This window comes from Typopeltis vanoorti, chromosome 1 (genome assembly GCF_054136105.1).
Source record: "Typopeltis vanoorti isolate ZY-2024b chromosome 1, IOZ_Tvanoo_1.0, whole genome shotgun sequence".
NCBI lineage: Eukaryota > Metazoa > Arthropoda > Arachnida > Uropygi > Thelyphonidae > Typopeltis > Typopeltis vanoorti.
This window is the reverse complement of record NC_143549.1, coordinates 17524286-17551739: the sequence shown is the minus strand read 5'-3', so window position 1 is coordinate 17551739 and position 27454 is coordinate 17524286. Positions and strand designations below refer to the sequence as shown.

General features: G+C 34.2%; 1 protein-coding gene across 2 annotated transcripts in view; it reads right to left on the bottom strand.

Moving 5' to 3' along the window:
* LOC150109817 (kinesin-like protein KIF11) overlaps nucleotides 1–27454 on the bottom strand; it is a 575645-nt gene that overhangs the window by 416710 nt on the left and 131481 nt on the right. For both annotated transcript variants that reach the window (XM_090396826.1, XM_090396834.1), the window contains exons 6-7: nucleotides 12557–12772; nucleotides 1841–1907 (exon numbers count right to left, since the gene is read on the bottom strand). In XM_090396826.1, coding sequence (XP_090252952.1) covers nucleotides 1841–1907; nucleotides 12557–12772 — 283 coding nt within the window. The remainder of the gene's footprint in view (nucleotides 1–1840; nucleotides 1908–12556; nucleotides 12773–27454) is intronic.

The window sequence follows — 27454 nt, the reverse complement described above, 5'->3', positions numbered from 1 at the left end:
TTTATGGATGACAGTGCCACACCACATCATATACAATCAGTGGAGATACTTCTGGAGATATCAAATCAAGTGGCCAGCATGCTTCTAAGATCTCAACTCCATAGAATACGTTTGGGATACAATAGAGAGACTCACTGCTGCTAGAAATGCCCTTCCAGAAAATTTGTGGAATTGGAACTTGAAGAATCATCTAGGCTCAGATCAAATAGTTTGTCAGGATCAGATTTTCACTTTACATCAAACAGTTGAGAAATCTAAGACCTGTGTCCCAAGTATCCTTCAGCATACAATGGAAAGATTTGAAGAAATCCCTGTGGTCACTCATTATTTAAAGGTTTTTTTTTTTTTTTTTTTTTTTTTTTTTTTTTTTTTTAACTGTGTCTAGCATTGAGGTTTACTGAATAAGATATCATCTTACGGTTTCCTTTCTGTGATATGCAACTAGACTGCCAGGTTCATTACATGTCATGGTGGATGGTTTCCTCTCAATTTCTCTATTTCAATGCTATAAAAACTCACACCTATCTTATCACACTCAAGAATATTCCAGTATCTTGTCAAGACCAACATTTTCTTCTTAGGCTAAATGTCACAGCTTATTCTAGGACAAACATACTAGATCCATACATCCTCAGCCTCTAAAAAAACTTGGTATTCTTTTTCATTCTTTCAATCAATACATTATTTTATTGCTCAACTCTAAGAATTTATAAGTCTCAGATCAAAAAAAAAAATAAAAAGCATGGAATATGGTTTGCGCATTTGGGGAAATTCTTGTCAACATACATAAGCAGACTGAGATCGCTTAATAAGTGATGCTTCTCTAAAAGACTCCATTCAGTGACTACTCAGTTTTCGCACAAAGCCTTTTCTATATTTACTTTTAATACTGTTCTGCTGAACTGGACAGAATTCCTCCACTTTCTTCTAACCATGTTTCAAGTGCCATCACCCACATACTGTCCAACTCCAAACATACCAAAACAAACTTACCTTCCTTCATTTGAATTCCAGTCTCCCCAATTTTCATCACTTGTGTTAATTTTTATAACTTATGACCTCTGACATATTTAATTTATCTGTCTATTTACTCTTATGTTAAGTTACCTTGGTTGTGGGTTACAGGCAAAGTACTTGTCACACACATACAAAATAAAAAACCAAACATTTATAGGTTTAGTTGTTTAAAAGATACTTATGAACAAGGCTTCTTAACTTTACATGAAAAAAAAAAACACGAAAGGTAAGTAATACTATTATTTAGAGCAATATTTCATCAGTGGTGACAATAGTTAATTACAAAATAGAACACTAACTATAGATTGGTTTGAAAAAGTAAGAACTGTGTGATGTTATTACATAAAACAATGCAACAACATAAGGAAATATTGCAATATTGATAATTCATTAGTTATTTAAAAAAAATACTTTCCATATTTTAGATAGAGAGAAGCAGTCATTCTGATTTGTATTGGAACAAACTTGTATCAGATCGTTCCGTCACACATCAATATTTTTTTTTTTTTCTTTTAAATAGCTAATTATCAATATTTCCTCAGTTATACCACTGCACTTTTATGTATAAATCACAGTTCTTACTTTTTCACAGCAATCCATTGTTTGCATTCTACTTTGTAATTAACTATTGTAGCTCCTGATTATGGCCTGTAGGGTTATACAATTTCTGATTGAGCAGAATGTAGCTGCTTAATTCTATTAAAAAATGATAAAATCAAGTGAAAGTAAGATATTCAAGAATTCTTTAAAAAAATCACTGTTGCTAACTTCTTTCAGTAATGTCATAATATAAAACTATTAAGCAATATTTCTTCAAAATAACCTGCTTCTCTTGCTCTCTTGTCAACAGCTCCAGAACGTCCAATATTTTCACTACCTGCTAAGTCAACCTGAATTAAAAAAAAAAAATTAAATGATAGATCTTAAGCAATGAAATAAATGAAAAATAACATAAGTAAAGATAATAATTTTATAAACTGTTAAACGACTATATCATGAACATATGACTATCATGAACAGAAAAAATATTATGACCTCAAGGGACCAATAGTTCACAAATTGTTGGATCTCTGGTACTGACACTATTTAAAAAAAAAAGTATGTCTCATAATTAAAGCAACAGAATCATGTTTTCTTTTCTGTTGGATGTTCATTTACTAGAATACAAGAATCAAGTCTTATAGCAAAAAGAAAAATTGCATTTGCACAAAAAACAAGAATTATGCTGTCCAAATGCTAAAAAAAAAAAACGATCATACGTAGAAGAACCCTTACAGTCTCACAGACTGCCAAAAAAAACTAACAGAGATATTAAAGATGATTGAAGAAAATAGGACTCAGTTGAAAACATTAAGAAAAGGAAACTGCCTTGGTCACATACTAAAGCATGAATCCCTACAAAAAACACTTTTAGAAAGATACAAGGAAAAAGAAGAGAGCAGATTGAATGAGAAATATTAAGGTCTGGACATTTGTCTCATGAAGAATGCAAGAGACAAGCACAGAACCTTATGTGGAATATCATGGTAGTCAACCTCCTGGAAGAAGATGACACCTGACAAGACAATATCACGAACATTATTACAGTAATTTTTGGAACATCCAACTTTGAGATTTGATGGTCATATGATAAGCATATACATTAGTACCTCAGTTAATGAAGTAGATGTTCCAGAACTAAAGTTCTGGAAGACATCTAGATAAGAAATTTCAAATAAAACACTACAGCAAGAATATGTTCAAAAGCACACATGGTTCAAAGCAAATTTATTTGAAACAAAAATCACTTATGTAAAAGAAAACTTTACATGAATAAAACAGCCAAGTTGAATGTATACTTTTTATTATGATAGCAAACTATTAAGACCAACATTTGGACTGCCTTCATCCATGTGTAAATGAATTGCCAGTTTTCTATTGGTTACAATCCCTACATAATGGTGTTCTAGCCTCAGACTTTCCTCAATACTATTGTCTCTCACGGCTCTGTCATGTCATTCATCCTCTTCCTGATATCAAATGCGCCATCCTTTTCTGCACAATACAGTACTTCTCTGCCAAAATTGGAATATTGCTCCTGTGTTTGGACAGGTGCAATTAAAACTTCCCTAAAAATTCTTGATACTGTTTCAGAAAAGTACAGTTCAGGTGACATCTCTCTCTTACAAACTCTCTTCAGCCACTTTCACATAAAGATCAATACCTGCATTGTCTCTTTTACAGATTTCCACTGGCACTTTCAGCAGAACTATTCCATCATGCCTCCCATATCTACAGGAACTCGAGCAAAAGATGCTCGACATTCCGTTACATTCAAATTGCATACCACAGAATCTTCTACTCCTAGTCATCCTCCGTTCCTTCCACCTCAATTCTGTGGAACAGCCTCTTCCATGAAGTATTTCCAAAGGACTACAATGTCTGACAGTTCAAGAACAACAACAGATTACTCATAACCATGTCCACACATGGCATCTGTTTGTTATAAGCTCTTTGGCCTTGTATACGAGAGAAATACACACACACACACACACCAGGCATATGTTCAGGGATGCTAGGTGTCCTGTGCACACCCATATTACTGAAATTATATTTTAGCAATTATTGCTGTTATTTATTTATTATTTAGCGTATGATGTACAGGTCTCGGGATAATACATACAAATTACATAAAACAGCATAAAAACAATTATAAAAATCATTAAAAGGGATACACTAAATTGAAATGATTAAACATCAAAATTAAGAATCAGGAGTCTGAGCTTAATCCTTAAATCCCAGATCCACTTCAGGGATTCTGGGGTCAGTTTAAAAAAGTCCTCTTTAGAACCTGAGAATGAGTATATAGGGCACTCGAGCACAATGTGATTGATGGTCTGGATCCCTCTTCTGCATTCACAGTTTGGAGTTCAGACCAGCTCTATTTATGCAAGAGATGCTTACATTTCCCATGTCCTGTTCTGATCAGATTTAAAGTGGTAAATACATGTCTAAGGAGATTGAAGCCCTCCAGACGAGATGTTGAATTTCAAGATTGGAGTACGTTGAAACCAATACTCTCCCCATGACTTGCACAGGTCGAAATGCTGGCTGTTTATTTGTATTGCACTCCTCCAGGTGGGTGCCTGGATTTCAGTCTTTGTGAAGTATGGAAGGAAATGTCTTGATGGATAGGCAAGGAACTGTTTCCAATTATTTTTGTCCATAATTTGCTTAAGGCTTGGGCCCTGCAGAGCGAGGAAGGGGCTATATTACTGAGAGTTAGGAGCCAGTAGCCAGGAATAGATCTTAAAGATCCAGAGATTATCCTCAGTTTGATTCAGCTGGACATCGATTAAAGAAACATGTACGCTGTTCAGCCACACAGGAGCACAATACTCTGCTGTAGAATAGACCAAAGACAGTGCAGTAGTACACAGTGTGTTGGCATCAGCACCCCAAGAAGTACCAGCAAGTTTATGCATTATATTATTACGAGTTTTTAATTTTCCAGCAATATTTTCTAGATGATATTTAAAGGTCAAACTTCTGTCTAGGGTAACTCCTGGGTATTTTGGATGATTGTTAAATTTCACCTGTTTATTTCATTTGGGATATAATTGGCCTGGATATTGCTTAAATGAAAGGCTGCTACTTCATTTTTGTTCAAGTTAGGTTGTAATTGCCATCGTCTAAAGTATTTAACAAGTACAACCATATCTTCAGTAAAGGTGTTCTCAGCTTTTTGGAATGTTGAGTTGCAATGGCAATATCATCTGCATACATAAATCTCTATAATGCTGTCTCTGGGATATCACTTATAAGTTAAAGAGCAATGGGGCAAGAACTGACCCGAGGTAGGCCATTTTTAATCTTAAAGAATTTATATTTTTGAAAATTATGGAGACAACTACCGTGTTTGAATAAAAACTTTAGTTTAATATAACTGAAGTCTACAATAATTTCCCAAGTGATTACTTTTTCTAATTATTATATGCTGTATTTAAAAACTATCAAAATTCAAATTATCTGTATTTCACTCTAGTATTTGTTGATGATAATCTAATCTCACCAAGAAATATACCCTTTATGATTCTCACATAAATAGTGCACATGAAGCATATCCATTTTTCATTTGACCTTTATGCTTTCCATATTGAAAATTATATTAATTGATAATTTAATGCATTCAGAGTTATCCTGCAACTACAACGGTGTGCTGAAAAATTGTGATTCACTTAAGTGAATTTAAGTGGGGGGAGCTGAACTTTTCAGCTCTCCCACGTAATTGTTGGAACCAATTAAGACGAGTACTGATGTGCTAAGTACTCTTAAAACTTTCATACATCAATAAAAATGAAATCATAGTCAAACTGATGTGAATTTTGTAGCATGGTTTACATAAGCCACATGACAGCACACCCAACCTAAATGGGCACGTGATACCATTGATATGAAAAGTTTGGTAAATTTCCAATAGATTGTAACAATTCATTCATTCATACCAGTGACTGCACATATCTTTTTAATGATCCCTGGCAAAATTTTAGCCATGTGCGACACATAGTTCTCATTTGGCAAACATTTAAAATGAACATGTTCACATTTTTCATAAAAATTGAGAAAAAAAGTTTCGTGCAGTGATAAAACACTTTTATTTAAAGAAGTGGACGGCTGCACAGATCAAAGCCAAGTTAGATGCAGTTCGTGGGAACTCTGCACCAGCATTAAAGACTATTTTGGGATAAATGAGTTTAAACGTGGTTAAAAGTACATAGAAGATGAAGTGCGCTCCAATTGAGGTCGCTATGAAGGAAATGATTGACAAAATCCATGGTATCGTTATGGAAGATCGCTAATGAAAGTGCATGAGATTGCCGGCATCTCAACTGAATGGGTGTATAATATCCTGCATGAAAAATTGCACATGAAAAAGCTGTGTGAGCGGCGGGTGCTATGATTGTTTACTGTCGATCAAAAATGCATGCAAAAAGACATTTCAATGAAGTGTTTGGGTGATGTTTAATTGCAATTTCCAGGAATTTTTGCGTCTAATCGTGACTGTAGACGAAACTTGGATTCATCACTACACACCTGCGTCCAAGCAGCAGTCAAAACAGTCGACAATGCCCGGTGAAAGATCACCAAAAAAAAAAGTGAAGACTGTTTTGTCAGCTGAGAAGGTGATGGCTACTGTTGTTTTGGGATTCCCAAGGAATTATCATGATAGACTATTTGGAAAAAGGAAAGACAATAACGGGAATCTTATGTCATTGTTTGACCATTTAAAAGGGGAACCGAAGAAAAAACGACCAAGATTGGCAAACAAAAAGTGCTCTTTCATCAAGAGCAATGAACAGTAGCACACATCAGCTATCGCAATGGCACAATTGATGTTCGAATTGGTTCCACATTCACCATATTCTCCAGACTTGGCCCAATGTGACTTCTTCCCAAAGCTTAAAAATTTGGCTCATGAGAAAAAAAATTTTCTTTGAACAAGGATGTCATCAAGGCTGTCAATGATTATTTCGCACAATTTGACAAATCCTACGTTTTAGATGAGAAGAAAAAACTGGAAACTTGTGATTTTTTCCAAAAAGCGTTTAACTTTTTTTTTTTTTTTTTTTTTTTAACCAACCTCCTCAAACAACCCTCCTATCATTATGAACAACTGTTCTCAATCCACTGCTGGATGAAAAGTTTTTTCAAGATTTCTCCACTTGGTCTAATCCTGGGCTTTGTTACTATGTATCCACTGTTTTTTGATTTTCTCTCTAGGCTAAATAGTCATACAGTCTTTTAGAGTGCAAAGTTTGTCTGTAGTCCATTGCTGGTCAGATCTAGAAGTGTGGCCTGCCTACATGAATAATGATGTCTTCCACTCTTATCATGCCTCTTATCCATATATTCTGTTGTGTCCCTTCTTATAATTCTGATCATGCATCTCTCCATGCTTCTCTGAATGGTCTTCAGCCTTTGCATGTCTCTTTGAGTAAGGGTTTAAGTCTCTGATGCATTAGGTAAGAATTGGTAGGATGCACTGGTTAAACACATTTCTCTTTACACATAAGGTAGGATGCTTCCAAATATATGATTTTTACCAAATGTAATCCATACCCATCTATTTCTCCTTGGATTCTGCATTTCTATAATCTTTTGATCCAGGTAAATGTAGTTATTCACATTTTCCAGCATTACATCAACATATGTATCTGATTAATCAGTGAAGTTGTACATTACTTTAGTATTTTTCAAGTTAATCTTTCATCCCACTTCTTTACTTCTGTGTGCTAGTTCCTATATTATGTATTGTAATTCAGATCGAAAAAAGAATGACGTTATCAGCAATAATAGATGGGTAAAGGCAGTCTTCATTAATTTTAATTCCTTTTCTTTCCCAATTTATTACTAGACATGCACTCTGTAGTGTTTCATTATAAAGCTTTGGTGATATGACTCAAAAAAAAAAACGCGCGCGCGTGCGCACACACACACACACACACACACACACACACACAAAGCATTTTGCCATAACAATCTAAAGAATTTAAAACAGCATTATGCAGCTTTGTCCATCCAAAACTGGAATCATTTCCTGACAACATACCTAAGTCAATGCATTCAAACAATTTGTTCCAAATATCCACCCCCCCCTTCCTCTCTATAAGAGCCCTCTCTCATTTTCTGAACTGCTTACTTCTTTGGCCACTATGCACAAGTGAACGTGCAATAACAAATAGTTATTTTAAGGGAACATGTGTACTAGACATATTTATAAATGCTTATATGGCTTACACATGTGGAGAAAATATAGAAAATATTCTACATTTTTCTATGCATGTAAACTGTATGAGTATCTATAAATATAGAAATAATGTAGGAGGTTTTTACATTATTTCTATATTTATATGGAAATGGACAGGGCTGTCTGTTCTGCTGTTAGATCATGGCTCCAACTGCAACCAGACACCCTGATCGCATATTTTCATGCGAGGGTGAAGGATAGCGGACTGAGTCCCGTCGCTCAGGTGGCTTGTTCCTCACCTAAGATTTAATAGATTATCCAAGCTAGAGTCATCCTCCTCCCCAATCTGTAGGAAAGCCTTCATTAGTCCTATACTACCAGAAAACTTTAGGCATACCAAGGGTTGGACCTAGTATCAGAATTCCTCTATTGTGACTGAACTAGAGAGTACAAGATGTTGGCATCTCTGTGGATGGTGCTCCACTAACAGAGTCGCATCTAGTGCCCCCCCTCAACATCAATGGATAAGGGACAGGATGCTACCAGGTCATGAATTCATTGATCTTTTGAGGACTAGAATCAATACCCTGCCCACTAGGGCCTAAACAGCCAGATGGGTCAGAGATGGCACCTGCTGTAGGACTGGATGTCTCTACAGCGAAACTTTGAACCATACTGCCCAGTGTTGCTTCTGCACCCATGGTGTCCGGATGCATGATGCCATGGTCTCCATATTACACAACCGTTTCAGAAACAAAAGGTTGGGAGACCATGGTAGAGCCACAGTATAGGATCAACACTGGAGTAAGGAAACCAGACTTAGTAATGAGAAGAGGGAGTGATGTAGGGGTCATTGACCCAGGTAGTGGGTTCGAGGCTCCCACTTACTGACTGCCATAGGAGCAAGGTGTGCTACTATGAGTGAAGTGCAGACCTTGTAAGAAAGATAGAGTTTGGGGCAGCTCCTCATTTTGCAAGCATCATTATCTCCCTCCACAGCATTTCTCCCTCTACATGGTACAATGATGGCCTGGCATTTTCACCAGCAAATGATTGGTCGGATGTCAAGGACTGGCATTGGTTAGATTCTTGTAAAGGCTTTGGCCTATATCGTGTCCTTCAGGATGAGATGTACTGGGTAGTACTGCCCATAAATCAATATATAAAGATTTATTAAAAAATGACTAGTGATATGCTCTAGGATCAGTGCTATGTTTTAGCAACATGTTGCTATGCTTGTTAGGAGAATTTTCCTTTGCATGCTGCCCTCAACTTATAAAGTTGAGGGCGTGGTTCTCCAAGAGGAATGCTATGGCTCTAACAGAAGTCTAGTAATTCAGAAGTGGCCTTCATCAATATCTCCATCTTCCTTTTCTGTTTATACAAAAGATCAAAACAAATGCAAGCAAATTTGAAAGAAATCCAAAACTAATTTCAGAAAGGAGTAAGAGCATGATATTATAGCAAAACTTATACAACTCGTATAGCAAAGTATATAAGTTTTTTTCACTATACCCTTTGGTATCTTTTGGTCTAGCTACTGTTGGATCCTACTTCGTCTTAATCTATACTTTGGATCTGACATGATTACTATTACGATGTTCTTAACTAATTGATAAGTTGTAAGTTGATTTCTAATCCAAATATATAAAGAAAATTTATATTTAAAGACTGCGCCACTTTATATCTGAATTAGTTCAAGAATTGAAGATAAACCAACTCAACTATCCTTCCTTTATATGTTATTATATATACTGGCCGAGAATATTTAACTTAATTTACCTGCTTTGGTTCAAATATTTTATGAATGGTGCAGTAAAAGAGATTCAGGCAAAATACAACTTTTGATTAACAAAAACAAACATTTAATTTTATAATCACAAATTATACACTTAAGATCAAAATACTAAACAAGTAATTATAAACACTTCAGCCTTTCTGATAATACTGTCATACAAACTCAGACAATGGTAAATCTGTAATCTCTAATACAGTCTTCTCACAGTTCTTTAAGTTCAAAATACGACAAAAATTGCAGTAACATTTCCTCACAAACAAACACTTTTAAATTTAAACTTTAGCTAACTTCCTCAATAGTTACTGTTAATATAAGGAAATTCTAGGATGAAACTCACTTTTCTGCAAAGGAATATTAATGGTTGGAATAATCTTACCGATAATTCTTTCTTCTTTAACTTACACACACACACTTTTTATAACTGTAAACACTTAAACAGTATACGGCATTCATTAAATAAATCTAAGCAATAACTGAATTAATCGCCGGTCACTATACACATAAACGTTCTTGCATGAAATACTACCGATCACTTATGAATTAAGGCAATACACAATAATTCCTTAACTTGAGGTTTTATATGCACAGCTGTTCATTCTTCCTGCATTCATTTAATTCTTTAGGCAATATATTTCTAAGCACAGCTAACGGTAAACTTCAATTTTACAGCCTCTACTATTCTCTAGTAACTCTGCTTTATTTCAAGATTCCGTGTGTCCTTGACAGGTCAGCCCTGAAATTAAATCTCAACTCAAGTATTGCTAGTCTATTTAGTAGTCACTCAGCTGTCTTCCGTAGCTATAATTGTTATTCTACAATTTATTAGCTAACCGCCTCGACTAGTAGACCTTATTAGCTGCTTGAGTGACTTGCCATTATCGCGCTGTGATTCCCGAATGCTCCGATTCCAACCTAATGCCAATCCTCTCCTTTCTCTCTCTCTTAATTCCTTAATAATTTCAGCATTCATCGCTTATATATCCGTTTGTTTTTCCCGCCTAAATTATTCTCGTGATTTCTTTCCGAAACTCTTTTCAATAAACTTTCTCCTCACGTGGTGTTCCAAAAACGTGCTCGCTTACTTACATGTCTCCATGACAACCAAACAAAATATAATAAAATTGAGGTATTACATAACGCTAAACTTCTACAAATAGGAATAAAGAATATTTACATTTCAATTAATGCGCAGTTAAATTATCAAATACAAGTTTTTATAATATTAACATAGTAATAATTAAAATAGCTCAATAATATTTAATACAGTCTTTTCATTATTAATACATATATCTTTGATTAATTAATCAAATATTAGATAAAATTAAAGGTAGTCATGAATATTAAATTGTAAAATAAGTTGTTTACATTAAATAATATTTACAAGTCTAGTCTCTGTGATGGAAGATCATGTTGGATTCTGAAGCAAATAATAATTACTCTAATCTCTACATAATCAGAATCCAACATTACTCACTGATGAAGCCGCAAAAAAGGCTTAAACTGGTCTGGGTAATGACCTCCCACCATAATGTAATAACAGCATACATTTCCTAGGAAATAGGTATTTTCCATAATGTAAAAACACAAGAATAGCGATCTGAACTTTCCCCACCTTTGCAATGAGTTGCCCAAGATTGTACTACGTACTAGGACTACTTGCATTAGTTCATGCTAGTAATTTGCAGATACTTTATAGTTTACTATATTCGGCATGAAACTGATTCCAATCTTTGACTTTCTTATTCAGTTTTAAAACAATGTGGGATTTAATATCCCCTTAATTTGAATAATGTTTATATCACCGAAATGAAGCCTATTGGCTCTTGATATTTAAATCAACCTTATACTTAATTTGAAAATCTGCTATTATAACTTAGGAAGGTACAGAAAGATGGTTTAATATAAAATCTGTGTATGCACTGTTACTCATCATCTATGTAGATCATATTGTTAAGGGCATTAAACCTGATACTAAAATTAGAAATATTCAGCTCTTTACTTAGTGCAGATCATGTTTTACTCATAAATGAATGCAAGGGGACTTCAGGATTGTTTATCTCTACAGAATAACCACAATAACAAATTTGGCATGATTTGGAATCAGCAGTAAAAAATAAAAACTCTAAAAGAAATGAACAGAATTATGGAAAATAATCTGCATTCCCATTTGACAGAATGGGATTTGGATATAATTTTAAGTGAAAATTTCCAAATCAAATACAGAATTAGACAAGAGAATATGGAAAGTTAATGATGAGTCAGATGAATAAACTGAATACGTAATAAGAAAGACTAAACCAATTGTATATAAGATGGTATAATTATAACCAAGTGGATCTGAGAGAGAGATGGTGTAAAACACAATGTCTAATCCTTAAAGAATGGTACTTGTGGCATAATTATAAATCACTATATGACAACAAATATTAATTCTAAGAAAAATTACAGAAATGAACAGGTGATATCAAGGGTGGTCCATATTAAAAATGAGAACATTATGATCCTAGGAATTTGATATTTTCAATATTCAGGAATGTGTGAGCAGAACTTATCTAATAATGGAGGTTATCAATCTTAACTGATAATGAAAGTTAGCAAAATATATATATATTTTTTTTTTTTTTTTTTTGCTAATACTTGATATTTGATGCCAGAAGAGCATGAATAAGTGGACTGATGCAGTTGTTTCTTAGAGGAAAATTAACAGTGAGTAATTACATAAATTTAATTTATGTGGTACAATCATACCTTTAAGGATAAGAATTTGATGCTGATGATTTCTATATTTGCCCTCCAGAGCAAATTATCTAGACCCTTATCTCAATGTATCACAGGTTTATAATCTTTCAAGGATGGGACTGTCACAAAAATATTTCTAGCACATTGCCTTTCTATACTTCATTCAGAGCATATATTTAAGAATCAATATAAAAATATTAAAAACACTATTATATGTCAAAAAGTAAATAAAAATGTTATCTATACATCAGAATGAAAAGAATTTATGAACATACTAGATTCAGTTTCCCAGTTTTCACTAGTTCTTCTCCTTCCAATGTTGTTTCCTTAACATGAACTGTAACGGAAAAAACTGTGTGGCTCCGACTAGATGTAGCATTCATAAGAGTGGATGCAGTTTGCCTTCTTGCTGTTCCTTTTTCAAGTATAACATACACTTCATCTTTAGAATTAACAGAGACTTCTTCTAAACCCTGTATGACTACAGATCCCTTTAAATAAAATAAGTTTATCATCATTTACAAAAATATTTTTCTGTTCTTAAATATAAACTAAAGAATGAACACTACAAAATAAAGCAAAACACCAAATAATTTTGAACAAAAGTAGCTGAAATTGTGAAATCAACACAATGCTTCATATATAAAAAAATCACTTGAAGAGTATACTAAAATTACAGTAGATATATCATTTATTGTGATCACTTTGGGATAGCTTTTCAATAACCAGCTGATAACATTAAGCAAAAGATAAAAAAACTGCATCATTTATTTCGATTTATTATGAACATTAATTTGTTATAAAAAACATTTTAATAAGAAACAAAATTTATTTTAAAAACTTATCTAGTGTTTGTTTTGTGTTTGAATATAGTAGTTCATGCACAAATTGCTCATACTCATGCCTTTCGAAGTTTGCTCTATGTTGCACACTGTGAAGATGTATTCATAGAGTTTCTTGAATCTGGACATTGGTTGGAGGAGCTTCCAAAATTTGGTCTTCTATACTTTTATTAGGTTCACTTTCTTGGACCAGTTTAAAGTTCTCATTGGAAGAAGCTTGACATTTCTGACACTGTCATTGTAGTTGCCACTTCAAAGTTATCAATATCCAACCAATTTTCAAATTCTTCTTTTGACATACCATTTGGGGTTTTATCAAATATTTCATTTGTAAGATATTCAAATTCTTCACTAGAAAGCGTTTCAGAGTTTGTTTTAAGAAATCCACCTTTTTGGAAATAGTTCAATTCTCTGAGACTTGCTTCCATGACAAATGCTACCAAATACAATGCATCAAGAAGGGAAATCTTTTTTTGCAACTGCACTTGCATCAAATTGGTCTTTTATATAATCAAGTTCAGCTATAATTCTCGCATGACTTTCCCTGTGATAATAAGCTTTAAAGGCTCATATGATTAAATTAATGCAATGTTCAAAGGCAAGAAGATTATTTTGTTGTTCTTTAATGATACATTGTATGAGCAGTGGTTGTTTACTAACAAAATAATGTTTTGCTTTAAAATTCCACTTAACCAATTGTTGAAAATGACATTAGTCATACAAGCATTTGCACTAGAACAGTAGTCAAGTAGAAAACTTTTGACATCTTTAAAACACTGACGATTTTTACTTTTTTCAATCACTAGGAGCTCTCGTTACTCACCTTTCATATTAGCACAACAAACTGTCACTCACTCTTTTGAAGATTTAAATCTGTTAATACAGTACTTTCATTTTTAAACAAAAAATGAATGCTCAGGCATTGCATGAGCATATAGTCCTGTTTCATGTGCAGGAGAATATTCAGCAATAATTTTTGGCTGCTTGGTCTTAATCCACGCATCAGCTGATAAAACATCAGCACTTCTTCACCATGAATATGCTTGTACACAATATTCTCTCACTTTTTCCACCTGTTAAACCATCCACCAATTGCAGTGAAATCTTCTTTGCCTATTATTTTGGCAAGTTCTTTTTGATGCATTGGGCCCATTAATCATAGCATTCTTTTCACGAACATTAATGAACCAAATTTTTAATGCTGGTTCAACTCTAGTATTCTTACCAATTCGGGCTCTCTTCCGATCCATGTTCTCATTAGTAAGAGCTGAGGTTTCAATGTTCGATCTGTTTTTTTAAGATTTTTATTACATAAGAGTGGTTATGAAGTTTTTAAATGTACAGCTACATTATGCAGATTCATTTTGGGCAACTTATAATAGCACTCCAAAATTCTTTGATTTTCTTGAAAAGTGAATCTTTACATTTTTTTACTTATGCCATAATGCCAAGGGCTGTTTTAATGAACACTTTAAATCAAATTCTGACAGAGTATGAAAATAAACTTAAAATCACAATTAGACTATTTATACCCACTTGCATTTGCCTGGAAGATTAAAATTTACAGAACAATATTAAAAGATTAACACAAAAGTCAGATTTCAACAAATGTTTGAAATTTTTTCTCCTGATTAACCTTTAAAATTCTTTATTCTGAGATGCAAAAGGATTTTGCATCTTTGATAATAATACCTGGAACTTCGATAATAATAGATGAATTATTTTTAATTCATTTTAAATGGTAAGTTTTGTGACAGACTGATTTTGATAACAAGAGTAGATTGATATTATCTGCAATCACAATGGGCATATTCTACTGTACCAGAAAATATTTACATCATTAATCAACAAGTACAAAATTGAACAGTCAACATTTCTTTGAGAATGAAAGAAGTTTTCAATATGCCATCACTTTACTTTGGTTAAAGAAGTTATTGCAATGCACTTTAATCATTGATTAAAGTGCTTAAAGATTTACACTCACAGCATCACCTAAAAAAATTTAGATTTCTATTGTGTAGAAGTGGAAGAGGGTGGCTAAAAGCAAAAGCCATCAGGTAGTAATCTAACATTGGCGAGATACTCTGAGGATAGAAACCATCTACCATGAAGTTCTAGGCAACCAGAGAGGAAGCTGGTGACTCAGTTACAACAGGTTTAAGGCAGACTATAAGTTGATCTCCCTTTAACCTTTTATAACTGGATCGTTTAATGAGCACCCCCAACCCACTAGACCTGATCAAATGCCTTAAAAAATATCAAGTGCGACACCACAAGTTTCTATAAACTTCACTATGGCTTAAGTCTAGAGGAAAATGATGAATGCTAGGGGATCAGCTATGGATCGACAATGGTGGAATCCATATTGTTGGTCAAATTATCTGGTAAGCCTCCAAGTAATGTTAAAGTTGGCTGTTGATGACTGACAATTTTTGAAAGAATTGATGAGAGTAACAGATAATTTGACTGGTCTCCTTCCTTTCTTTGGAATGGATTGAATGCGAGCTTATTTTCATTTGCAGGTAGCTGATGAGTGAGGAAGATTGCAGAGGCAAGGCAGGATAGGTAATAATTCTGGAACAAGTTTTCAGCATAGCACATGATACATGTGTTCCTAATGGTTTGCCACAATTAGGAGCAGATGACTTGTCAGGATTCTTGTGATTTCTTTCTGAAGGAGAATTATTATTAATAAAGGCCTCCAGGTCAGGAACTCATTGAGGGAGACTATATGACAGCCATATTCACTTGCCCACAATTCCAGCCCATTCATATCATTCTGCAAGTACTGCATATCAGGACAGCTGCACATCAGCAGCTGTTCTGATTACCCTACCTATCTTTGCATCATCAGCAAATAGCTGTATGTCACACGTCAAATCCTTCCCAATGTCAATAATGTATAGATTGAATAACTATGGACCAAGGACTGATCCTTGAGGCACACCACTGGTTACCTTGAAACTTGATTCATTCCCCCCCCCCCCAAACATTGATATCTGTCAGTCAGCCATTCTCTTCCATACCAATAGTTTATAATCTCATATTCTCCAATTTATGAGAGAGTATTCTCTGCTGTATTCTGTCCAAAGCCTTAGCAAAATTCAGAAGTATTATGGTGTATCCATTCCCTTTAATTAACTAGGTAGTAACATTATAGAATGTGAACAAGTTGCCTTCCCTAAGTAAATCCATGCTATTCATTGCAAAGTAGCAATTCACTGTCAACCCATTTCTAACCAACTTTTCCAAAATCTTCACCACCATCCCTGAGATACTGATTGATTGATTGATAGCTGAATACATCAGTCTTTGCACCACCCTTGTGCAATAGGATTACCATACATTCTTTCCATTCCTATGCAATCTTCCCTGTTCTGAGACTCAAATCTAAGTTAAATCCAAAATATATTTTAGAATCCAAGAAATGATTGATTCAAGAAACTATTTACATTATAAATAACATTAAATTATTAATTATAAATTAATGTCCAAGGCCTTCTATAGAGAAACTACAGAAATCTCCTTTCAATTTCTCACTGACTCAATTTATTACTGCTTTGTTTAATCAGTCCACTAGAATGATTTTGTATGATTTTTTTTGTAAAAAAGGTGTTCATTAGAGTCAGTTCTTTATCAGGCTTTTCTTAATATATAAAAAACTTATTTACTTCCCTGAAACAATACAGTGTTTCCTCATTTAGCACATTGTTCTATTCATCCTCACTGTTTCCCTGGAATATAAATATTCTTACCTCAGGCAAGATAATTACTAGATGCACAAATCACAAATTCAGCAGGCTGTGTACAAGGAATGGATGCGACTTTTAGATGTGTGAAGTGAGTTTGAGAGAAGATTGGATTTGTATAAGAGGGACGTCCTACACCTGAATGCATTTGTTATCAGGAGTCTTGAAAAACAAATAACTGGCAAGAGACCTAACACAAAGAGTCAGGGAAACTAAATTATAAAGGGAGTGTAATAATATCTCTATCCTTTAATTTTAATATTATTGATAATATTTTGTTATTTATTATTATTTAACGATGGAATGTGCCTTGGTAATATCTTTCTTATCAGTCGTAATACCGAGTTTATCGTCGTTGCTTGAACTAGTTCTTCATGCACAAAACTTGCGATTATTCTTAATCCTTTGTCTATAGTTTCACTCCCCCTTTCTCTCAAGGCCATAAGTAAGCTATTTCATATGCTCTAAATGTACACTCAGGAATTGTTTCAGGCTGGAACCAATTCCCTAAACTACCTTGCTATATTTCCCTTGTATTGATCCTTACAAAAAAAATTTTTTTTTCTCGAGTGTGCCATTAAGGATCGTATAAAAGAATTTATTTTCTTTCCCCTACATGCAAGAGAAACATTCAGCTAAATACAAGAAATTTCTCTTAAATTAACTGTAATTCTTAATATCAGTCAGTCATGGCTATCACTATTCTCTGTCACACAGGTTCTATATTTTTATGAGACAGTGCATTGGTAAGGCAAGATCAGGCAAGCTATTAACAAAACAAACATGTTTATTCATTCTAAGACAAATTTAATTACAAAATTTAAACTGCACATATCAAGTGTCTGGTTCAGCCTAATACAACTAGATAACAATGGAGACAATACAAATCACATGTCTAATTCTCCATATGAGCATTTTTGCTCAAGCTTTAAGACAAAGACATTAATATTTCACATAAATTTTCAGACACGTGGATAGACTTAAACACTATCTTTACTCATGTTATACACAGGAAAAACTAAGCTTTTTAACCACATTCAATTTCTTTGCACAACATTAGCAAATTCCTTAAAAATTTATATAGGAATACCTTACAGCACGGTTTTCAACAACACTGTTTTTATTATTACACTAACATTGTCAACACTGACCTGCAACTCCCGGGCACCGCAAGTGACAGTTGAGAGCGAAGTTTATGCAGTAGTTAAACTATTGGCTCTCAGGTAGACACGTTCTTTCCCCGTAGCATTTTATTATTTACGTTAATATTAGTATTTAATATATAAGTATGAGTGAAAAGAGACAAAGAAGACACTGTTGGAGTAACAAAAAACTCAAGTGGTTGAAATTAGAGCAGAAACTTCAAATTATAAAATGTCACGAGAATGGCGCTTCGTTTGCTAAAATAGCACGTGAGAATTCAATGAATGAGTCATTTGTACGAACAATTATTCAGAGCAAAGAAAAGATTAAACAACATGGAATGAGCACCGCTTATGTCAAAAGTGATCACAAGAAATCAATCTTAGACGACAAATGGAAAATATGCAACTCCTAATGATCTGGATTGAAGAATGTCATCAGAAAAAGATTCCTTTGAGTCAAATGATAATCCAGGCAAAAGCAACAAGTCTATATGACAAAATAAAAGAAAATTAAAGCTAAAATGAAGGAGGTACAGCCAGTGAAACTTTTATAGCAAGTCGCAGGTAATTCTACAATTTCAAAAAGCATATGGGACTCCATAACGTAAGAATCCAAGGTGAAAGTGCAAGTGTGTGACATTAAAACTGCAGAATTATTTCCCAATGAATTGAAGGAGCTTATTGAGAAGGAAGGCTACACAGATGATCAAATTTTTAACGCTGACGAGACTGGCTTGTTCTGGAAAAGAATGCCATCGTGCACATTTCTAGCAGAGAAGGAAAAAGCACAAGCCGGGTATAAAGTGTCAAAAGACTGATTGATACTTTTACTAGGAGGTAATGCATCGGGTGATTTAAAATTGAAGCCACTGTTAGTGTACAGAGCAGAAAACCCAAGAGCTCTTAAGGACGTTACAAAGAACAATTTACCTGTTCATTGGCATTCACATAAAAAAGGGTGGGCGACTCGTTCAATTTTCGAAGACTGGTTTAAAACTTGCTTTTGCCCTGAAGTTAAAAGCTATTGTAAAAAGAATGATATTCCTTTCAAAATTTTGCTTTTATTAGACAATGAACCAGACCATCCAACTATTGACTGACTTAGATGAAAATGTCAAGATTCATTTTTTCCCTCCAAACAACAAATTCTGCAGTTGATGGATCAAGGCGTTATCTCCACTTTCAAGGCTTACTATTTAAGACAAACTTTTGCTCAAGCTATTAAAGCTGCAGCAGAAGAAGATTCTTGGACTTTGAGTGAATTTTGGAAGAAATTTAACATAAAAGATGCCATTCAAAATATTTATGAATTTTGGCAAGAGGTGACTCAAAGCAACATGAGAGCCATATGGCATAATATCTTGATGCATTGCTCATAGGACTTTGTTGCCTTTACAACAAAGAAAAAGGAAATATCAACAGAAATTGTGCAGATGGGCAAAGATCTCAGTTTTACAAGTTTATATTGTAACAATGTGAACAAGTGTATTGATTCTCATTCAAATGATCTGGATGATGAAACCCTTTTGGAGTTGGAACAATAACAAGCCTATGAAGCATAGGCTTGTTGTTCTGATGTCATGGTTGAAGAGTTTTCATTTGCTGACCTTTCAACTTTTGTAAGAAAAATCGAAGCTTCCGACTTTCTCATAAATGCCGACCTGAATTTGAAAAGAAGCATCAAAGTGAAACAGTCTCAATAATGGCATCAAATGCTACAGAGATCTAGTACTTGAAGAGACAAGGACGGTTCGTACTAACATTAATAGTACATCTTCAGTGTCTGTAACAGTAATAGGAATGGAATACAAGCAAAATGTTCGGTGGATCACCTATTTAAATACAATTGTTACCACATGCTAGGAAATAATAGAAATAACAAATTTAATCTATTAAGATAAATGGTTTTTTACATAAGATAAGTCTCCCAGATCTTTGAGAGAGACAGTCATTTCTATTTAAATTCGGTCGGTGTAAGATAGTTGTGAAACTATCTTACACCAATACCATGGGTAGCCCTCTGTCTCCACTTTTGGCAAACTACTATTTGAAACAATTCGAAGATACTATGTTCTCATCCATTCATCCTCAACCATCTCTTTGGTACCGTTACGTCGATGATGTTTTTGCTGTTTGGCCACACACTGAAGATGAACTTTCCACTTTTCTATAACAGATAAATAACCTTCATCCATTCATCCAATTCACTATGGAAGAAGAAAACTCTGGTACTTTACCATTTTAGGACATCCTCCTTACTAGAACGTCTTCTGGTACGTTATCTACAAGTCTTTCGAAAACCCACATTTACTGGCAGATACATTCACAAAAAGTCTGCGCATCATGTCTCAAAAATTTGACATTCTTAAATCTCTAATTCATAGAGCACATAAAGTTTGCTCTTTCCCAATAATCTTACAACAAGAACTTTCCATCATTAAAAAATTAATGGAATCAAATGATTACAACTCCAATCAAATAGATACTTGACTCTTATGTTCAACACCTATAGTTTCTTCAACAGCCTGCAGAGTTCCTATTCCATACATTCCAGGAATCTCAGAACCTATAAGTAGAATTCTGAAAAGTATCAATTGATTCCAACATATATTCCTATCAACAAAATTTCTTCTTTATTACCTTCTACAAAGGATAAACTCTTCTCTATCTCTGGCTGGCATTTACCAAATACCTTGCAAATACAATGTCTCTTATTTTGGACAAACTGGATGTTCTTTGGAAAAAAGAAGAAAAGAACATCAATATTACATTAATTATAACAAACCTCTGAAGTCTGGTGTGGCACAGCACGGTATTGACTACTCAGTGTCCAGTGGGATAAAGCAGTTCTCCATAGATGCAGAATCAAATATGAATGCTTATTCAGAGAAAGTTGCGAAACTATCTTACACCGACCGAATTTAAATAGAAACAACTGCATGTCTCTCTCAAAGATCTGGGAGACTTATCTTATGTAAGAAATCATTTATCTTAATAGAATAAATTTGTTATTTCTATTATTTCCTAGCACGTGGTAACAATTGTATTTTAATAGGTGATCCACCAAACGTTTTGCTTGTATTCCATTCCTATTACAGACTCTGAAGATGTACTATCAATTTTAGTATGAAATATCTGTCCTTTTACTAATTAAAGACATCACTGTGGTTTTTATGTGTTACTTTATTATTTATTTAGATATGGTATTATCATCATCGACTTCTGCCTCAACTTGCGGAATTCGTCATGTCTTGAACAAAAGTACCAGTGGTTGTTTCAGTAGTTTTAGGCATGAACGCAGTTATTAATCGCTGTGTTGATGCTTTAGATAAGTCGCAATATAATTCTCTGTATGAAGACATTAACAACTTAAGCTCACTTGAAAACTTCACAGTGAGCTTATTCATTTGGATCATGTCGGGCAAAATAATTGCCTAAATTACTGGCCAGTTTAAGACATTCTTTAATAATATCACCAGTAAAAGTAGGATTATCTTGATCATTATCTTCTTCGCTTTCAGGAGTCTCAGAAACAATCTCCACTATTTTGTCTTCACTAAGAGGTTTATCAATTAACAATTTTTTGATATCTGCAGACGTACGATCATCAAATCCTTTTCCGACAAATTTCACATGCCAAACTTATTATATTGGGAAATTCTGCAGTATTATTGAGGGGAACAGGAGCATTATCTTTAACACATGCGGGCCTAATAGCTTTCCAGCATGCATTCATAGTTTCTGGTCTAAATTCAGATAACGATAGTCGAACCTGATCGATACAATCCATAATTGAAAATTTTTTCCACACATCCATAACTGACAGTGTTTCATCATTTAGCTTGTTCATAATGTTTTAAAAAGTCTCAATTATACCCTGATCTAGAGGTTGTAGCAATGATGTGGTATTGGGCGAGAGAAAAAAAAATTGCATATTTCAGTGTTCTATGGCAGGATAACAGAGTGCATTATCAAGAATCAAAAGCACTTTAAATTCGAGACCCTCGTCATTCAAATAGCATCTAACTTCTGGCACAAAATGTTTGTAGAACCACTGAGTGAAAATATCAATGGTCAACCAAGCTTTTTTTTGTTGGCCATCCAATGAACTGGCAATTTTTGAAAATCTACACCTTTTATTGGCTGTGGTCTTAATGATTGATTTATGAGCAATAGTTTTTAACAACCGATCTCCCAAAGCAAAGCATTCGAACAAAATAGGCGTGTTATGTGATCCTTTGCTGCTTTGAACCCAATAACAGCTTTTTGCATTTTTGATATGCAAGTTCTGTTTGGCATTTTTTTCCATAAAAGGCCAGTTTCATCCATATTCCAAACTTGTTCAGGAGTGTACCTACATCTTCAATTATTTTAGCAAGTTTTTATGGAAATGTTTTAGAAGCTGTTTCATCAGCAGAAGCCATTTCACTTTTAATTAACTTAGCCAGTCAACCATTGCTTGCATGAAATTCATATTTTTTCCTTGATTGAGATGAAGTATCTGGCTGCAGTTTTTTTAATCTGTTCATAAAATTTCAATGCTGATTGCTTGATGGAATTTCCATCAACTGGCATTCTCAACATAATTGGCCTTTTCTAAAAAAACATCTCTCGTGTATATGATGATAATTTTGCACTTAATTTTGTACCAGAATATATACTGCTTTTCTAATAGCCTCTTCATTTTTCTTTATAGATCTGACAGTTAATTCATGGACTCCAAAATGCTTACCCACAGCCATAACACCTGCCCCAGTTTGAAAACTATTTAAAATTTGATTAGTTTATATCAAAGGAAATGGCTTTCCTTTTTTTTTTGGTTATTGGCAACATCATGTGAAGGCTGGATTAATATCTTCAGTTAATGAAATATAGCTTAAAATTTATTATTTCTTGGCAAAATTATTAATTTTATAATGCGATTTTTATTTTTATTTCACTTAAAAAATGAAAATGCAGTAACTGTATTGTCTACTCAAACACCAAATTCAAACTGCTAAGAACTGTTTTTTTATGCGCAGTCAGTTATGTAATTCAGGAAATTCCCAATAAATGAAATTCGTAAGAAATTTAGAATTTTCTTAATTGAAACGAGAATGCAAGTCTACAAAATTCTCAGAATTTTCTTAAATTATGGATTTTTTCCTAACTTAGACTTTAGGTTGGTCGCATAAAAGTAAATAAAAATAGTGTAAAAAAAAATTTGATATCCCAATTCGCATAACTCCGAATTTGCATAAAAAATTCGCATAAAAAGAGGTTTATGCGCATACTTCACATTCAAACATAAGTACGGCTTTCCAACTTCTCTAATAATTTCTTTGCTAATCAACAATAAAGCAACATTCGCTTAATTTTCACAATCTAGGAATTAACATTAAACATCTTACAATCTCGCTAGCTCATTACATTTAGCCTAGATCCTAAAAAGGTACATGGGCACGTTCCACTTCTTCCAAAAAAATAAAAAATTTCCAATCTAGCTCTAGGTTACGGCAGCAATAGTATACAGCACACACACGTAGATCATCTAAGAATCATATGGTGGGACATCTCGAAAAACCGTCTCCACTGCTATCTAACTGTCCTCAAAAAGGCTTGGCACTGGCAACAACTTCAAAGCAAGAGCAAGCCCCCTAAATCTCTGCCTTTTATCTCACTCTCTTGACCTTTGCCCTTCTACAAATTAAGTCCCCAGGATTTGCAAGAGGGTTTTAATCCACCACCCACACTATAGTTGAGTTTTGGCAGGAAAACTCTCAATCCAATGACCTTCGCTATTTTTGCTAGCCTTGCGTCTATCTGAACTTATTCTTTTGTTTTCACAATTCTAGTGGCTCTTATTTAAAATATTCTAACAATCTGTCACCCAATTTAATACAGCAAGAAGAGTTATATTAATTTTAATTAAAAGTATTTTATGTAAATTTAAATTCCTATGTAAAATCGACATAGAAAAATTTTACTATGTTTTTTATATATATATATATATATATATATATATATATATATGAGATTTTACAGGAATAATGGTGAAAATGTGAGTAAGAGTAACCATGTTATATAACTGTGTTAATGACAGGAAGGGGCTTTATCATGGAAATGTTGATGAGAAGAAAATGATTCCAACTGAGTTCATCCAGTTTGGAAAAAAATGTATGCAAAGATACATGTATAAGACACTAGAGAAGAATAGAGCTCTGCAAGTTGTCCAACTGTGTCAAGCAGACTGCAGACAAAAATATACAAAAAGAAAATGCAAGTAGCTTATGTTTATATACAAATGCTAGCAGTGTCATGTATAATGAAATCAGTTGCATAAATTGGACAACGAGTTTGGATTATAAAATATTAGCATGGCTAAAAGGATGGCTGACTAACATATCAAGAAGTGGTATATGGAGGATGTGAATCTGCATGATTTAAAGCAGTACTTCCCAAACTGTGGGCCACGGTCCCCTTGGGGGCTGTAGGTTTTGTTGAGGGAAGGCTGTGAAATAATGAAAACAAATTTAAAACGTTTTAAGACTAAGTAGATTTTTATTATTTTTTATATTTTAATGGAAAAATTCACACATTGGTGTTGGTTCACAAACTTTGCTTCCTGTGTATTTCGGCGCTTAATGAATATTAGTAAATATTGCTTATTCATGTTTCATTTCAAAGCAGTGGTTAATTGCATTTACTTCTAATGCTCTCCAGGGAAGCTCCAAATCTTCCTGTCCCTTTCATCATGCGTTCGTAATCAGGGACTGTTGATATTGACTTTATATACATATCAAAACTCGTTTTATATTATCACTGTCATCCGAGCTAGTTTTCTGTTACCAATAAAAGTTTTGCATATACTTCACACATGAAAAAAGCTTAAACAAGTTCATGTGGGGAGATAGTAACTCGCTTGTGGTGGTAAACAACATGCCCTCCCTAACAGCCATTATACTGCAGAGACAATAAAAACAAGTACTTTCATTATGCCAGTGAATAAGGTATGAGGAGTCTGTGTAATACAACTGGGTTAAAAACATTAATGAATCACATGTCTCCTCATATAGAAACTATGCTGTATAGACTGAAACAAAACCATATATTGCATGGCCAAACACAGTATCCAACTAAAAACTATTGTTATTAATTAGATATGTGCAAGTTCGATTTCCCAAGGCAGCAATAAAATTCAACCGAACGCGTTAAAATTCTTAAGTGTTAAAACTAAGTAATATATATAATGAATGTTATGGCAGTTTCACATATGGAATTCGGTTGAAGAGAGTTAGCATTTCAACTCAATTGTCAGCTATGCTTTTATCTTTCGTTAATACTGCACCAATCATATGCACGTTTTAATAACCTGCCTTTGCTGTCAGTTTAGCGTTAGGCTTAATTACCATAAAGGGAGAAAAGTCACAAAAGAGAAAAATGTTCCTGGTCCAGGGATTCCCTTATTCAGGTAATATTCACTAATTTCATGTTATCAGTCTGTGGTGTGCCAGTATCAGTAAGTGGTGATATTATTTGATCTATTCTACATTAAAAATTTTAACCCTGAGATGGATAAGTGGCTGATAAAAAAAATAAAAAAAATCCTGCAAACAACCAGAAGAAGCAGAAACAGACTCAAAAAAAAAAAAAAAAAAAAAAAGGACAGTATTTCATATTTTACCAGAACAGCCTGCATCGTCTTCAGAACCAAACGGTAAGAGGCAAAAAATGTAATATATGCATTTGATTTTTGCAATATTCGCTGCGTATGTTTTGTATTGAATATAAAAACAATAAATATAATAATATCTCTATTATGATTTTTTTCCGAGGGGGGGGTGGGGCTGTGAAATTTTTAAATTTTGCAAAGGGGACCCCGATATCCAGAAGTTTGGGAAGCACTCATTTAAAGCAATTAGCGGTGCGCCCCAAGGATTGTCATTGGTCCACTGTTATTCAATCTATACATTAATGATATTGGAAGTTTTTTCAACACTTGGTTAGACTATAATATCTTAACTTATAGGATAAAGGATTAAATTTAGTTTAATCCTTTAACCAAGTGTAAGCAAAGTTTGCACCTGAAGTATCTACAGGACTGAGGCAACTTGTGGTAAAGGTGGACCAAGCTCTCATCATTCCTTGTCTCAGAAACTCCCATAATGCAAAGCATACCCTTATCCCATATCCAAATAATGCAAAGCATATCTCCTTGCAGACATGTATAATGCTAGGCATTAAGGGAAGGGCCACTACACAACCCGGTTTCAACCTTTATTCAGGTCTCGTCAGTGGTAGCCAAACCCAGAAGTAGTGATACTAAGCAATCGAGAAGGTGTACCAAGGGGTATTATTATTATATTACTCTGGATTCAGAGAAAGATTTTGAAAGTTTTTTCCCACTTAGACTATAATAAATTTAGTTTAATCCTTTATCCAAGTGTAAGCAAACAAAGTTTGCACCTGAAATATCTTCAGGACTGAGGCAACTTGTGGTAAAGTTGGACCAAGCTCTCATTACTCTTATCTCAGTATCTCCTATAATGCAAAGCACATCTCCTTGCAAAGATGTATAACGCTGTAGATTAAGGGAAGGGCCACTACCCTATGCATTCTCCCTTAATGCATAGCATTATCATGTCTGCAAGGAGATGTGCTTTGCATTATGGGAGATAGTGAGAGAAGAAGTGATGAGAGCTTGGTCCACCTTTACCACGAGTTGCATCAGTATACTTAAGATAATTAAGGTGCAAACTTTGTTTGCTTATATTTAGATAGTGTGTTTAGGAGTGACAGGGAGAATAAAATGAGGGGAGGAGTGTTATTGATGATAGCTGATGAGCTGCAGTCAAGGAGAATAGAAGTTGAACTGCATGATAGAGAAAAGAGCACATTTGAGGCTATTTGGTGAGAGATTGAGGCTAGCAGAACAAAATATACAATTGGGTGCTGCTATAGACCAGGTGATGGAATAGATGGTAGAGATAGTAAGCATAAGCAAATAGAAGAAATTAGTGCAAGGAGGGTAATTATTATGGGAGATTTCAACTATGGTAACATTGATTGGAAGGAGGAGAGGACACATAGGAGGAGGGAACTGAATTTTATGCAGTTAAGGGATAACTATCTGCAACAGCATGTAATGGAAAATACTAGGGTTCAGAGAGTGCTTGACTAGTAATTGCATCTGAGAATTTGGCTGTAACGAATATGACCACGTTGCCACCAATGGGCGAGTGATCATAGGGTCTTGACTTAGGTGGTGGCTAAAGGTGTGGAATTTACAATTAAGACAGGGTACATGTGGAATTATCAAGCTGGTAAGTATGACAAGCTTTGGAGTTTGATTGGTTCAGTGCCATGGCATGTAAAACTGTAAGGGCTGGATGCTGATAGTGCATGGGAGGCAGTTAAGTGTTTGCAGGAGGCAATGGCTGACTGTATACCTAGAGTCT